The sequence below is a fragment of the Diabrotica undecimpunctata genome, chromosome 2 (genome assembly GCF_040954645.1).
Source record: "Diabrotica undecimpunctata isolate CICGRU chromosome 2, icDiaUnde3, whole genome shotgun sequence".
NCBI lineage: Eukaryota > Metazoa > Arthropoda > Insecta > Coleoptera > Chrysomelidae > Diabrotica > Diabrotica undecimpunctata.
Genome location: NC_092804.1, coordinates 31596944 through 31613027, shown reverse-complemented (window position 1 = coordinate 31613027; position 16084 = coordinate 31596944). Strand labels below are relative to the sequence as shown.

Genomic DNA, 16084 nt, shown 5'->3' with positions numbered 1-16084 from the left:
GATATCATGGTATTTACAAGAGGAAACTTTTTTCGTATTTCCTCTGCAACTCTGTTTAATCCATGCGCTACACAAGTAACATGTATTAAATCTGGGAAAAATATTTTTAAATTTTGTCCTGCTTTCACCATATAAGGAGCAGCATCCGATAAAATAAGCAGTAATTTATTAGAAGGAATAGTTGTCGAAAGAAAAAAAGTTGCTAATGTTTCTTGTATAAAACGCGAAATTGTTAAAGCATTTGTTTTCTCAAGTTGCTGGCATGAAATAAGATGAGATTTTGGTAAGGTATCTTCTTTAAGAACACCAATCAATAAATGAGCAATATACTTTCCTGAGGAATCAGTGGTTTCGTCTACAGATATGTAAAAATAATTATCTGCAATTTCTTCCTTAATATTAATTAACACCGACGAGTATAGCCCGTTCACATTATTTCTTCTTAGAGACTGATCACTTGGAACATTAAGTTTGCAATATTTTTTTAGAAACGAACTAAAATTTACATTTGCTAATTTTGAAAGCGGTATGTTTGCAGACACTAATGCGCGACACAAGTCTTCATTAAAAGTTTCTTGCTCATCTAATTTTTTTGAAGTAGATTGGAAACATTTAGCCATTGAAGTTTGATGTTTTCCTCCTATTTTTCCTTTTTTTGCAATGTGTGAAGCAGTTCTCAGATGTTGGTCTATCTGAAATTTCTTCTCACATGCTATCTATAAATAAAAATAAAAACCTTTATTTTAACCCAACCTTTAAAATATAAAAATATACAAGGTGTTTTTGGTTATTCAAATAACAGGTTTGGAAAAAAAACACCGCTAAGTGTTTAAATGCAGTATTAATCCACAAATTAGTTTTTGTTACTAACCATTAGTACATCATATAACTTATTTTAAAATTCAACAAAAGTTTTTTTTTTGTTAATTCAATTACAATAAAAATAATTGTGTTTTAGAATAGCTGACTTCATAAAAAAAAGTAAAGGTGAAAAATTTTTCTAAATACACACCATTGTATTGTACCATGGACAATTTTTTCTCACTAAAGGAAGCTATTTTTCATTTAAAAACAACCTACGAGTACTAAATTTCAAGTAAATACGTTTATTGGTTTTAAAGTTATTGTTGTTATTAACTAAAAGAATTTAATTTTTTTTAATTTTAACACCCTGTATCTCGAAAAGTAAATAAGTTTGACCCCTCATTAACTATATCGTTTTGTTCAATTTTTCGAGAAGTATCTACAGTCAAACGTTTTAAGTGTCATTTGTATGTAGGTGTATGTAAGTGTCATTTGTGTCACCCTGTATGTATGAAATATTAGATATTTAATAGAAAATATTAGATACTTACAATTTTGCCACAGACTGAATAGTAGATTTTTCCCATATCCATAGACAGCTCTTTATAAGGTTTAATCCAAGTTGAAGCACTGGTTGTTTTAGGCATTATAAAATCGCAATCTTCCTTTTTGTTACGCACAACGAGTGTTTACGCTTGAATATCAAAACAAAAATGATTTACAAATCTCAGCATCAAATTAGAAATGTTTAGGTACCTAATTCAATAAACTGGGAGATTTTGGAAAATCCCTAAATTAGGAACAAAACTATTAGCCGTTTACCTGCTGTTAAGATACAATAAATTGTAGATAGATTTGGGGATTAGATCATAAAATGCAAATGAGCGAACCCTTAGCGATTATCCAATAACTGAATGCCTCAGTGACCGAGACTTTCTAAGAATGTTGAGGGCTACTTAAATTGATCTTCTTTGAAATTGTAAATGTTTTGTACCTGTAGAGATTACGTACTTAGATCATTTCTTGATTAAAATGACTACAAAATTTTATACAAGAATTGAAATAAATTGGTATGTTTAAAAATTTTCAAATACAGTATAAAAATCTGAACTTTTATGCACTTTATGCAAACTTTTATACAAATATGCCAAAATATGAAATATTTGCATAAAATATGCACAATATGCAAAATATGCAATATGCATATTTGCCGAAGTCTAGTGATAACAAAAAAAGTGACATAATTTTAAAAATGGCAATGAACCCTACTTCTATAGCATAAGTTGCGTCTCTCTGTGAAATCAGTCAAAGGACAGTACCCCAAATTTTAGCTAAAAACAAATTTCATTCATACAAATTAAAAATTGTGCACCAACTTTCAGATGATAACCCCGACCAAAGACTACTAAAATTTTGTGAAAATATGTCTAATTAAATTAACCAAAAGTCAGATTACATAAAAACAATTTGTTTTAGTGATAAAAGTACTTTTTTTCTCAATGGAAAGGTTAACACACACAATGTGAAGTATGGGAGTCACACAAATCCTCACGTCTTTCTTAAAAACATACTTAATTTCCAAAAAAGTGAATGTTTGTGCAAGTTTTATGGAAAACCACATAGTTGAGCCTGTTTTCTCAACGCTAACTTAACCGGTAAAGTGTATATGGAGATAATAAAAAAGGCAATTAAGCCATTAATTCTTGAAATTTTTAAAGATAATTCAGATGAATTTGGCAACTTGGAAATAACGTTTCAAGATGGTGCTCCTGCACACTATTATGGTGCAGTAAGACGTTACCTAGATGTCGAAGATGGACTTGGTGACGATGTTCGATATAATAGCCAGCTCGGTCACCGGACCTCACACATTAGATTTTTTTTTGTGGGGGTACTTGAAATCTAAGGTTTACGCTACAGCACGCGATGTTATTCACATTTTATTGCATTACTGTCAGGAAGTAGATAAAGCACATTTAAAACACTTAATATAAAAGCTGGTTATTAAATCTTTGTTTATTAAATGCAAAACTACAATTTTAGTATTTATTTAATTTATTCATCAAAATTTTTAATTGAAACAAAATTCGTATGTATAAATAGGTATTTTTAATACCTTTCAAATGTGATCACTTGCCATAAGATCCCATTTAAAATTATCATTTAGGCAAAACATACAAAATTTCTCCGCACCTTGAAAGTCTCCTCAAATCATTTACTGAATACATTGTATGGGAAACTGAGTCTAGCGGGATGAAGTCATGATACCATACTATGAGAGTCATGGTATGAAACAATATATAAAAAAGAAGCAAATACGCTTTGGGTATACATCGTGGTGTTGGAATCAAATCTGGTTACCTCATAGATTTCAATATTTATCAAGAAGCCAAGGAAAAATCCAATGAATACAAAAAAGAATTTGGCATTGGAGGTAGCATAATATTGCAGTTTGCTCAACTTATTCCTAAAATTTACTGCCTATCGCACATGTTATGCCACATTGATTATATGCTGTAAGAAACACACGATCAAGTAGAAGAAAAAAGTGTCCATTCAGTCAAACGTTTAAAAAATACATACATGGAATTTACAAAAATTGGTACGACGAGAAATATAAAGTGATTTTATGAAGGTGAAATGACAACAGCATAGTTACTTTGGCATTGAATTACAATTAAATCATGCCAGTTTATCAAGCGATAGATACTCCTTTGTCCAAAGCCAAAAAATCAAAGTAACACAACCACATCTTATTCGGGCTTATAACGAAATATTGGAGGAACTGATCGGATGGAGTTGCCAGGAATCGACAGGAGTGGCGACTTATTTGTGAGCATGCCAAGATCCACAACGGATTGTCGAGCCACTTGTGATGATGATGATCGGATGGATTAAAATGTTACCTATTACAAAACAAATATAAGAGCCAAGAAATGGTATTGGCCTTTATTTATCTGGGGTAGTGATTTTTTCATATAAAATGCTATGTTAATGTACCCTAGAATGAGATACATTATTTTTGAACAAACCGAAATGAACTTGCTGCAGTTTCGTCGAAATATCGCCAAAACCTTGTTGACGACATTCGGAACTCCTCCAAGAAGACCTGATCCATCTTAATTTTCCATAAACAACATTATACAACATGTTCTATTCGACAACATTGATCTTAATTCTAACCAAAACAAACCCAATGCGTCCTTTGTCACTCAACATGTAGGGTTAAAAGTTTTTAATTTTTTAAATATAGATTTTTGTTAATTTTGTGACTTTTAGAGCATACATTTTTAGCCAATAAGAGCTTCTTAAAACAAATGGAACACGACTTTTATTTAATAGAAAGAGAAATTTGTGCGAAATATATTTAAAAACGAGAAACATTCAGAATAAAACGTAGGTAGACTACTTTTGATCCCTAGTTAAAGGTGACGATAAACGAAAAAATGGGATAAGACAGGGTAATTCTCTGAGCCCTTTATTATTCAAACCGATCGAGGATTAAATAATAAAAAAGTAAAAACGAAAAAAGCATACCAAATTACAATAGGTAATACATCTTTAACTATTCAAAAATTTAAATCCTACTGTTATTCCAACTGTCCACTTCCTGTGTTAATATATACATTTTCTGACGTTCCAGATTTCACGAGACATTTCGGGATTTTTTGATAACATCTCGAATATTCTAGATATTTATTACTTCCTCTTTTTGACAAGAAAATTTCTTATATAGAATAAATTTTACGGAACTGTACTATCGTAACACTGCTCCTTCCTTTATAGTTCACCTCAAATAACTTGTCTATCAGGGCAGCAGTTTGGATCAGTTCCATGGTATGAAGCTAATATTTTGATATGAACTATCTTAGGTTTACTTCTAACTGAAAACTGGATACGGTAGATGCGGTTTATTTTTTGCAGGACTGTGTACGGAACCTTTTAATTTCGTTGAAGTTTCGGACAAAGTCCTTTCTTTTGTTTGGGATTGTATAACCATGCCTAGTCACCTCTTTCAAAAGTTATTCCCGTAGAATGCATATCGGGAATGGTCTTGGCTTTATCACTCTGAAGCTTTAAACTTTTACAAGCAAATTTGTAGACTTTTTCCAATTTTTGTTTCAAATTTTTCATGTACTGTCCACAATATTTTCAGAATTCTTCTATACACCCACATCTCGAATGATTCCAGTTTTTTCACTGATGTCGTATTTAAGGTCCAACATTCCATTCCATAAAATAAAGTCGAAAAAACATAGCACCTCGCCAACCTAACTCTTAGTTCCAATTTTAAATCCCTTGTACATAGCACTCTTCTCATTTTGTTGAAATTTGCTTTAGCCTTTTCTATTCTGATTTTGATCTCCTAAATGTAATCATTTGTGGAGTTAATCATTGTTCCCAGATATGCATATTTGTCTATTTGTTCGACGTTGGTTCCGCTAATTTTAATTTCTTCTGACAGCTGTTCGTTAACACCTACTTTTGCTCGCTGTTTATAGTATAAATTTGATATGATCCTGAGGTCGTTGTAGTCTATCTTCTTTGATTTCAGGACGTTCGTTAATTGTTTATGTCGTAGTTTATCGAATGCTTTACTATAGTCAATTAAACATGGGTATATATCTTGATTGACGTCCAGGCATCTTTGTATCAGTATATTAAGTGAAAAAAGAGCTTCACACGTTCCTAGGCCTTTGCAACAACCAAATTGTGTATCATTAACCTCTATGTCCAGTTTGTGATATATTCGGTTATGGATGACCTTTAGTAGTAACTTTAGCACATGAGACATCAAGCTAATGGTGTGGTAATTGCTGCATTCTTCTGCCTTTTTATTTTTGGGGAGACAAATAAAAAATCGACGTTAACCACTCTTTGGGTAATACGCCTGAAATATAAATTTGGTTCAAGAGTGTCACTAAAACTCTAAAAATTTCTATAGGAAGCATGTCAGGTCCAGGGCTTTTCCCACTCTTCAATGTTTTTAATGCGTGTAATATTTCTTCTTTTGTAATATATGGACCTATTTCTTCTGACGCAAGTTCTATATGCTCCAGATCTCCTCTTCCATCATCGAACAATTTGTCGATATATTCTGCCCATCTTTGTACTTTCTCGTCCGTATTTGTTATAGTACTCCCGTGTCTATCCAGAATTGCAGAAGTGAGATTTTGTTTTCTTAGTCCTTTCAGTTCTTTATCTTTCTTGTGTAGGTTAAACAGATCATATCTATTTTGAAGGTCTTCGATCTGTTTGCATTTCTCTTTAAAGTATTTTTCTTTAGCCTTCTTTATCGTCTTCCTGATCTCGTGGTTTATCTCTCTGTATTTATGGTTGTCTTTGTGTAGTTGTTTTTTTGCCAATATATTAATTAACCTCAAAAGAAAAGTATTTGACCAATGCTTATTACTGGTCATGACCTATGAGGCGGAAACTATGACTTTAACCAAGACTACGGTTTCGAAATTGAGAGTGGCACAGAGACGAATGGAACGGTCTATGCTGGAACTGACGTTGCGGGACCGAATGAGAAACGAAGATCTGTGAAGAAGGACGAGTATTGCTGATGTGGTAGAACGCATAGTGGAACTGAAATGGTACTGAGTAGGTCATGAAGCAAGAATGCATGACTCATGATGGACAAGTAAAGTTACAAATCAGAGGCCAAGAGCAGACAAACGTAGTAGAGGAAGACCACCTACACGTTGGGCTGACAACATCAGGCGTGTCACCAGAAATTGGCAACAAAGAGCACAAAATTGTAAAGAATGGAGGAATTTGATAATAAAGACTGGATGATAATGATGCTATTAATTTTAGTTTAGCTATATCTGGTCTTCCATTCTATCAAGGATCTCTACTGTTATCCAAATTTCTTTGCTTCTCGCTTAGTATACCCAGTAACTTTTCCTTGTGCTTATTTTACTCCTATCTTTTTATCTCAGTTGATTTGTGTTTTGATAGGTCGAGGTACAGAAACACTAAATAATCTTTATTATCCTACTACAATCTACAATCACAAATAAAATTATATATATCGTGGGCATTCTGCAAAAAGAGACCAACTGAAGTTTTAACAATTCAACTTCACTGTTCCAATGGTAACATATACCCGAAGTTAATCGCGTCCAACGCATTTTAATGTATAAATAACATATTTGAATCACGTTTGATTTATGGACGTAAATTTTAGGGACACATTTTTTTGATCATCATATATAATTCAGTGGACAGTGAAGTTTTTAGAATTTTTAATAAATGATATGGTCACTTTTTGTAGTATACGCACGATAGATATTTCATGTAATTGGATCAGAAACTTTCTAAATTAAATTTCATGACATCATTACGGAATATAATAACAGGGTCACAGCATTGAATACTGATATGGTTTGACTAAGTCTTCAATCGACAGTCTTCATTCTGTAGGTACACTCGGTGTGTATACTTACCGTTTAATATTTAACATACTGGTATAAAGATTAAATATGTAAATTTTTAGTAAAAAAAAACAATCCATCTTAAAATTTAAAGATCCGATACAACGCAGGATGGTAATAAATGAGGACATTAAAATAATTCAAGAGACGAATTTGAATTGTTTAGAGGTAAAGACACTAAGCAGCAGAAATATAAGGAATAAAGTAAATTAAAAGCCTAAAGACTATCAGGGTGTTTCCATGGCATAATATCGCAAAATAAATAGATAACTACAGAGAGTAAGATCCGAATTTGTAAGGCCTGCATAAGGTTCATACAGACATACGCAGCTAAGGCAAAAGACGAAACATCAGAAACTAAAAGGAAAATGTTAATAACATAGATCATAAGCAAGGCACTGCTGTTGAAAAGACTACGTAGAATAAATGGGTCCAGATTGAATTGTAAAGTGAGCCAAAACGCAAAATCACAATCAGGATGTCCAGTTGGCAGGCCCGCAAAACTGTGGTATAATAGCTGGACATCAATTTCATAAAAAGACAGACGAAAGTAATTACAGGACCTCGTCCTAGTACAAGAAACAAAGCGGGATAATAAAACTAAGCTATAACCAAAAGATTACTAAAATATTTAAAAGTATCAAATTAAAAATAAAATACATTTTGAAAATAGTTCAAGATTTTTGGACAAAAAAGTTGGCTTTAAAGGTAAATACGTAATTCTTTCAGTTTGAATGAAATGAAAATGTTACGATACCATATCGCTTATTTGTAGCAGGTTACATATAATTATTATTAATTATTATCATGTATTAGATACCGCATAGCAAAAAGAATACAAAAGAGTGTTTGTTGTAATACAAAATAATTATTCGCAAACATGATATAAATCTAAAATTAGAAATAAGAAGAATAGTTTGTTTTTAAGATCTAATGCCAATAGAGGTTTTATAGGACAGAAGAATATTTATCAGTTGGATGGAAAAAATGCATAATTAAATTGTGCTATATAAATACTGATGGAAAGATACGACTCCAATAAATTATACAACGATGAAGAAATTAAATAAAGATATCCACCGATCAATACGAACATACAAGAGAAAACAATACAAGAGAAATAACTAAAATAATAAGAAAATAAAAAATTAAGAAATTTGGATACAAAATACGTATAACAAAGGCAACAAAAATATATATAAAGTAAGAAACAAAGATGACATTATTACCACTCATAGAACAGAAATCCTCGAGAGGATCCTTTTATCTCGAAATGTATAAGAGCACCCTGCCCAAAATCACAAATCAGGGATCAGAATTAATGCCAGAAATAATACCATAAGAAGCCAAAACAAAACTTTTAGAAATAAACAAATCCGCTGACGAAGACGGAGTAGCAATGATAGCTGATAAAAGCGAGGAAAACTAGGTGGAAATAAAATTATCCAAGCTTTGGACAAACTTTTTAACGAAAGCATCTACCAACCCCCTTCTTAATGAAATAATGCAGTCATTGTTTTAGTACACAACAAAGGAAACATCTCTAACAGATCTAAAATACTACCGTCTACATCATCTCACAGCTATCAACATATATAAACTTTTCACAAAAATTATCAAAAAGTTAGCTGGTACAAGCTAGATTTAGATCGATATACAACAATAAAGACCACTTACTAGTGATACAGAACATGACAGAGAAGTCTGCAAAATACAACGAACCATTGGCACTGATATTCGTGGACTACGAGAAAGCATTCGATACCATAAGCTGGCAGAAAATTTTAAAAATTTCCAATAGATCATCCCTACACTAACAAAATTTCATATATCTACCAAAATGCCACAGCTGGCGTAAGACTATCTGAACAGGAAACAAATAAATTATGTAGGTATACAGCGAGGAGTATAGCAAGGAGATACTGACTCTTTAAAGCTATTCATACTTGTAAGAAGACAGATCTGAAAGAATATGGTATCAACATGAATGCAGAGAATATCAGTCATTTGAGAATGGCAGATGACATCGTCCCTATAGCCGATTGTATGAATGATGCAATAATAATGTTGAAACAAATATATCACGCTTCCTTGGAGGTCGGACTACAAATTAACATGAACAAGACGCAAATAATGGCTAACCTGGCTCTAAACCAAATATTGCTATTGATGGAAGGGATATTGAGCAGACTACATCGTATGAGTACTTGGGAGATGAAGTTCGGTTGGGCAGAGATAACCAGATATGTGAGTTCCCACGTCTTTGAGAATTAGCCTGGGCAGCGATTGGTAAATTAAACTATATATTTAAATCAAACCTACCAATATGCCCCAAAAGGAAAATCTTTGACCAATGCATGTTATCAAGAATCGAACAAGCAAAGAAAGCATTCACGAGCATGAAAACATTTTTTACAAGATCAGACCTTAGTCTGCAACTTAGAATCCGAATGATCAGATGTTAAATTCTTTTTGTCTTATTGTATGGCTGTGAAAGTTGGACAATGGACTCTGAAATAGAAAAAAAAGAATAGATGCCTTTGAGATGTATATATACAGACGAATGTTGAGAATTTCATGGTTACAAAGAGTTACTAATGTTGAGCTCCTTCGTCGCATGTGTAAACAAAAAGAATTACTAAGAATAATCAAAGAGAGGAAGGTACACTGAAAGGAAAAGTACAGGGGAAAAGATCCGTAGGAAGACGCTAGAACTCGTAACTGAAAGACCTGAAGAGATGGTTCGACCGCTCATCCGCAGAAATCTTTCGCGCAGCAGTTTCCAAATCTACAATTGCCATTTGGATCGCCAACCTTCGAAAGGAGACGACGCCATGAGAAAAATGTATGTTACCTGTACTCACTTATGGAGCGGAAACATTAAAGCTCACAAAAAAGGTAGTGAATAAGATTCACATGAGGGCTATGGAGAGTCAGATGTTGGGTGTTTCCCTAAGAGACTAAATATTAAACAAAGAAATACGTCGCAGAATAAAAACAACAGATAGCGTTCAAAAATCGCGTCGCTAAAATGTAATTGAACAGGATACATAGATAAACAAAACGTGTTGTCGAGTGGTGACCAAGAGAAGAAGCACTACGGAGTAGAGAACGCCCACAAAGTAGATGTATGACGAACTAAAGCGTGTTATCATTAACTGGGTGCAAGCCGCAGAAGATAGAGACAGATGAAAAGAGCTGAGAAAGACCTATGTCTAGCAGTCGACGGGTACAAGTTGATAATGAGGTAGTTACGATAAAAAAAAATATAGGGCAGAGTGTCATCAGAGCGAGATAAAATTCCCGATAAACTACTAAAGTATGAAGATGTGGCATTGGTAGAAATCAAAAAATCTTTGAAGAATAGAAAAATAGAATCCCAAATAGCAGTAGACCAAGTATAGCGGTGCGCATGTTTAAAAAAGGACATAAGCAGAATTCTTTCAATAATAGAAGCTTCTGAACACAATTCTAAAATTGAATAAAAAAGATAACTGTCAAAAAACTTAACAAATCTGTCGAATATAATAGATCATTATTTATGTGCTTCCTATACAAATGAATAGCTTTTGAAAAAATTTAACTGTAATATACTCGTATTAGTAAATTACTGTACGACAAAGAATTTTCGCAAAACTTAATTAGAAAAATCAAAGACTTTTGTAGAAGAAACACAATTCTTGCAAGTAAACGGTGAATTGTTAAAACCAAATAAAGTATACAGTGGTATAAACAAGTTGATTCACTAAGTCCATTACAATTTTTAATATCATGAGGACTAAGATAGCAAGAGTAGTGCGCGGAGAAAAATAATTTAGAGTTGGGAATGCCAACAAAAAAATACTAAGTGATAGAGACGATGTCGTCTTGATAGCGGAAAATCTGGACAATATTCAAACAATCTCATATCGTTTTAACAGAAGACAGAAACGTCCGAATATGACAATAGCAACTGAAGACACAAAATGTATGGCCTTCTAAAGAACCGATATGACGTTAGTTGGAAGTTTTTGGAAACGTAAAAGATTAAGCATTGAATTTTAATTAGCTTGAGTTAGATATATGCAGCTCGAACCAAACGGATAAAGTACGACGTCAAGCTACAAAAACCTGATAACGTAGAAAGCTTTCTAACCGATATAATATGGGAAAATGATTATGATAATATTGGCATAAAATCTTAAGTGTACAATATAACAATGCGTCCCATTATAACGTAGATACATTGTTAAACAATGTCAGACCCAAGTAGAACAAAATGGCTAATGGTAGGAGCAGAGAAGAAAATAGAAAAAAGAATAACCTCCAAAGCGTTATATGGTAGGGAAACAAGTGAAAAATTAATAGACAGGTAAAAATAGTCTTAGTTAAAACATGAACACAATAATGAAAATGAAGAAGGAATAAAATATATTGATAAAATTGTTCAATACGGAATATTTCCAGACAAATCACCAATAGGGATAAGGAGCATTGGGATCTAAAATCGCTGATGTACATAATTGTTTAGCTGATACCGAATATTTAACAAGAACTTGGCTTATTAAGAAAAATGGCGAATATTAAGAAGAAAGTTTAAGTTCATGTGGCCATAAAATGGTAGTAATAATAGGGGCTATCTCATAAGCATGGGTTAGTAAGTTTCTTCTTGAAATGAAAGCCAGTGCCCTTAAAAAAATCTTTTTTAATAATATTAAATTGTTCAAAACTCAACATATAAATTTAAAAACAAAAAGTAGATATTTGAAGATTTCTTAGTTTAGTTTCTTAGTTGTCGAAACCAAACTCCAAATTATTGCGTAAATATGTGCCTTGTAGATATTTTAAAGCAAAACAGAGGGTAAATGGACAGACATGGGAAATCTAAATTTGCATTCTACAACATATCAATTATATATATAACACCATAATACGACCAGCAGTCGCTTATGGAAGCGAAACATGGACGCTAACAAAAAGAGAAATAAATTAATTGCTGGTGTAGGAACGTAAAATTTTTTGAATGATATATGGCCCTTGCAGAGACTTCGTGACAAACGAATGGAGGGGCAGATACAATAACGAGCTAGAGTCTCTATTTGGAAAAGAAAATATAGTCAGATATATAAAGGCCAATAGACTCAGATGGGCAGGGCATGTGATACGCAGTAACGACAATCGCCATATAAACAATTTGTTCTGGGAAAGGCCAGAGGAAAGAAGGTCTGTAGGGCGGCCTAGAAAAAGGTGGAAAGATGCAGTCAAAGAAAATCTAGAGAAAATGGGAGTGCGACAATGGAAATTACTAGCACAGGACCGACAAACATGGAAGGCAATAGTAAACGCGGCAAAGACTCAGGAAGAGTTGTAGCACCATTGATGATGATGATGAACATATCAAGTCATCTAAGCAGGAACCTTTCATGAAGTGGCTTCTAATACTTAAAACACGAGCAAATAAAGATATATACTGTTAGGATTTCTTTTCACATAAAGTCCCTACTATTCGCTTATATGTATTTCGTGGGCGTCTACAAAGTCGCTCTGAGGAGTTCTTCTTCTTCTTCTTCCTGTAGTGGCGACCATCATGGCAATCTGTATTTTGCAAACTGCTGCTCTGAAAAGATTTGTAGTTGTTGTGTTGAACCACGTATGAAGAGTTTTCAGACAAGAAATCCTTCGCCTTTCTTCTAGTCCTCGTTTTCCTACTACTTTTTCGTGTAGAATTAATTGCAGCAAGCTATATATTTCGCTGTTCTTCATGATGTGGTCGGTATAAGATACCTTTAGGATTCGACGATAAAGCCACATTGATGAGTCCTGCTAGGACGAAATACATAGAAGCGAATAGTAGAGGGACTATACGTAAAATCAAGTCTTAACTGTCATTTCTGTATATAAATTTAAGTTTAATTATTAAAATACTTATTTCTGAAACTTGCAAAACATGGACCTTTAAAGATTCTACTACAAAACAGAAAATAAACTGGAAAGACACCGCATGTTTTATTTATATAAAAATTACATTTTTAATACCGATGATCGTACTATAAAAGACCAAAAACTGTATACTGGAAAAGAAAGAGAAGAAGGTTATATAGCAAATAGCTTATAAAGGAAGAGACACCACCAAACACTAATATATACTAATGTTGGATTACGAATTAATATGTACAAATAATTCTGTCGACATTTACGACCACTTACACTAACAGCCCCAAAATATATTAAAGAAAAGGGGACGCATTACATAGTGCTGACATTCTTAAAAAAAGGTTTTTCTAAAACAAATTATAGTTTTGCACAGTTTTTGAGTTTATTGGAACGTGAATTTCACAAATTAATATGACTGTCCTAGTAAAGTACTGTTTTGAAGAACTTTATTTTTAATGTCTGAAATATTTGATGTTGAAAAGCCAAATAGCCTACGTATTTATTATGTATATTAGAAGTTTGTTTATAATAGGTATAATAATATTATGTATATTACTCTCTTCGTAGTGCAAAATAAAACTAGCTTTAATATATCTAATATAAAAGATTTTAAAACGTTCTCATCATCATTGCAACATTATTATTGATGATAGAAATTAATGAGTATATTACATAATTGGCTGTCATAAATTAAGTAATTTTTATCAGTAAAAGTGTTAAATAAGAAAATGTTAACAACCTTCAAGAGGTTGTGCTGCGGCCGGCACTGCGGACAACCAAAAATTGCCGCTTCCACCGGCCGCAGCACCTTCTGGTGTGTTGGAGCGCGTCTTCACAGCCACGAAGTCCTCCTCGTCCAGGTGTCCCGTCGGCATCCGGCCGAAATCCTTAATTTTCATCGACCACCTCGAGTCCTTGCACCACTCAACATCACAACGCACTGCCGGCAAGTTTTCCACCACTACGTATAGCACAGTTCTTCGCGGAAAACGTGTTAGGATTTTCTTCGCGGAAAATGTTAGCGACTTTCCGCGAGAAATAACCAGCGATTGTTACGTGTATGTCCGTAGTTACTGTTAGCGATGGTTGTTTTTGTTTCTTTGGGAATGAGGAGGATGATGGCAAGTCACGTGGCCGCAGCGGCAGCCAATGGCTGAGCGGCGCGAGCAACTTTGTGGGCAGGCTTCGGTCACAAAGAGGCGGGATTTGAACGCTAGCGTGACGACCTGTCTGGCAATTATCAGGTAAAAATTTTATAAAAAATGCCCGATTCTGTATGAATGCATTCCAATTTTCAAATCACCGGTTAGGAGTCCAGCGGGTTTTAGATTATGATAATTCTTTATTATGTATGCTAATTTTGGTTTCCTTCAGTAAATTTTTTTCGTCACGAACCACAAACACCACGGTCATCTTTGTTGCGTTTTGTGGAGTTGTTCCAACCAATCCTTCGGCTTGTCTGAAAAGAAGTTTTAGTGTTAGATAGAAATGATATCTACTTAATAGCAATTCATGAAAGCATTGTTTTGTTTTTTCATGTTCATGAAAGCATCTTATAAATTGTTTAATCTTTATAATAAATAATGATAAGAAATGGTAATTATTTTATCATTTTTCTCCGGTGTCTTTTATTCGTTAAAACTATCGCCAACTTTAAAGACATTTCTATAGTAGACCAACTAAGTTTTATAATATGTATCTATATTTTTTGCGTTTTATGCTTTTCGTGCTGTGTTTCTTTTGCTGTATGAAAGTGCTCAATGTTTTTTTGTGTATACGTATGTGTTTGTGCTTTGTATATGTGTATTGGTACCGATTTTTAAAAAAATGATGTACCCACAAATTATCTTATATTGAATTCATCCTGGTTCGTTATGGTATATACTTCATCTAATTAACTTACCGTTGCACGTCATCCGCGTCATAGCCCGTGAGTATGTATGGTACAACTTAATGTGATCTGCCACATAACAATAAGTAATTTTTACTATTGGTTTTGTTAGAGGCTGTTTTAATATTTCTACTATTACCAGACGAATCCAGGCGTTTTTCAGGGGATAATATTTTAAAAAATCTCCTTTCATACTAAATTAGCAGTAACTATAACAAAGTATTTTCATTTCGTCTTGATAAATAACAGTCAGTTCCTTAAGGTCATTCCCTCATCCAATTTGAAACGTGTTTTTTTTTAAATATTCTGCAGAACGTTTAGATTTTTATTCATTGTTTCTGGCCCAGCTACCATATTGTTGAAGAAAAGGGATGACTTTTTTTCTTATTGGATGGTTGTGCACCATGGATCATTTCAGTTTTTTAGTAGCCTTCAATAATAAATAGGCGGTGCTTTTGTCATTAACCTTAATTGATTTATTTCTATTTTTTTTATTTTCTCCTCTAAAGTTTTGCATTGCATTGTTTGGTTTTGTTTCATGGTGTAGATTTCTGCTTTGTTGCCGCCTTCGTCTTAGATTACCAACCTTTATAGGGAAAAGGTACTCTAAGAAGAAGAACAATTTGTTTATTCCTTATAGGCTAGACTAACTGTAGACTAACTTCTGATTAACCTAAACATAACTACTTCTTTATTTCAGCGACATCCACACAAAGGCGTAGGGTACATCGTAAATGAACTTTAAACAAATTTTATTTCTCTAATATTTCGAGTCATACACTGCAGAATCAACGTTATTTCTTCTTCTTTCATTACCCTGTCATATTATCGAATATTGTCAAGCATATTGACAACAATAACTTTGTTTATGGTAACTCGAAACATTAGCGAATGTCTCGTAATTCCACTTTCGGAGATTTTATAGTTAGGATATTCTTCTTCGGCCTAGGCCTTTTCTTCCGGCGATATTGCCCTGGTTTATCAAGTAGTGTAGAAGGTTATACCTCTCTGGATGTCTCATCACATGACCGAA

General features: G+C 33.3%; 1 protein-coding gene across 1 annotated transcript in view; it reads right to left on the bottom strand.

The window, feature by feature from the left end:
* pb (homeobox proposcipedia) overlaps positions 1-14213 on the bottom strand; it is a 200970-nt gene extending 186757 nt beyond the window's left edge. The window contains exon 1 of the mRNA XM_072522562.1: positions 13900-14213. Coding sequence (XP_072378663.1) covers positions 13900-14059 — 160 coding nt within the window. The 5' untranslated portion in view covers positions 14060-14213. The remainder of the gene's footprint in view (positions 1-13899) is intronic.
* Between the last annotated feature and the right edge of the window lie 1871 nt (positions 14214-16084).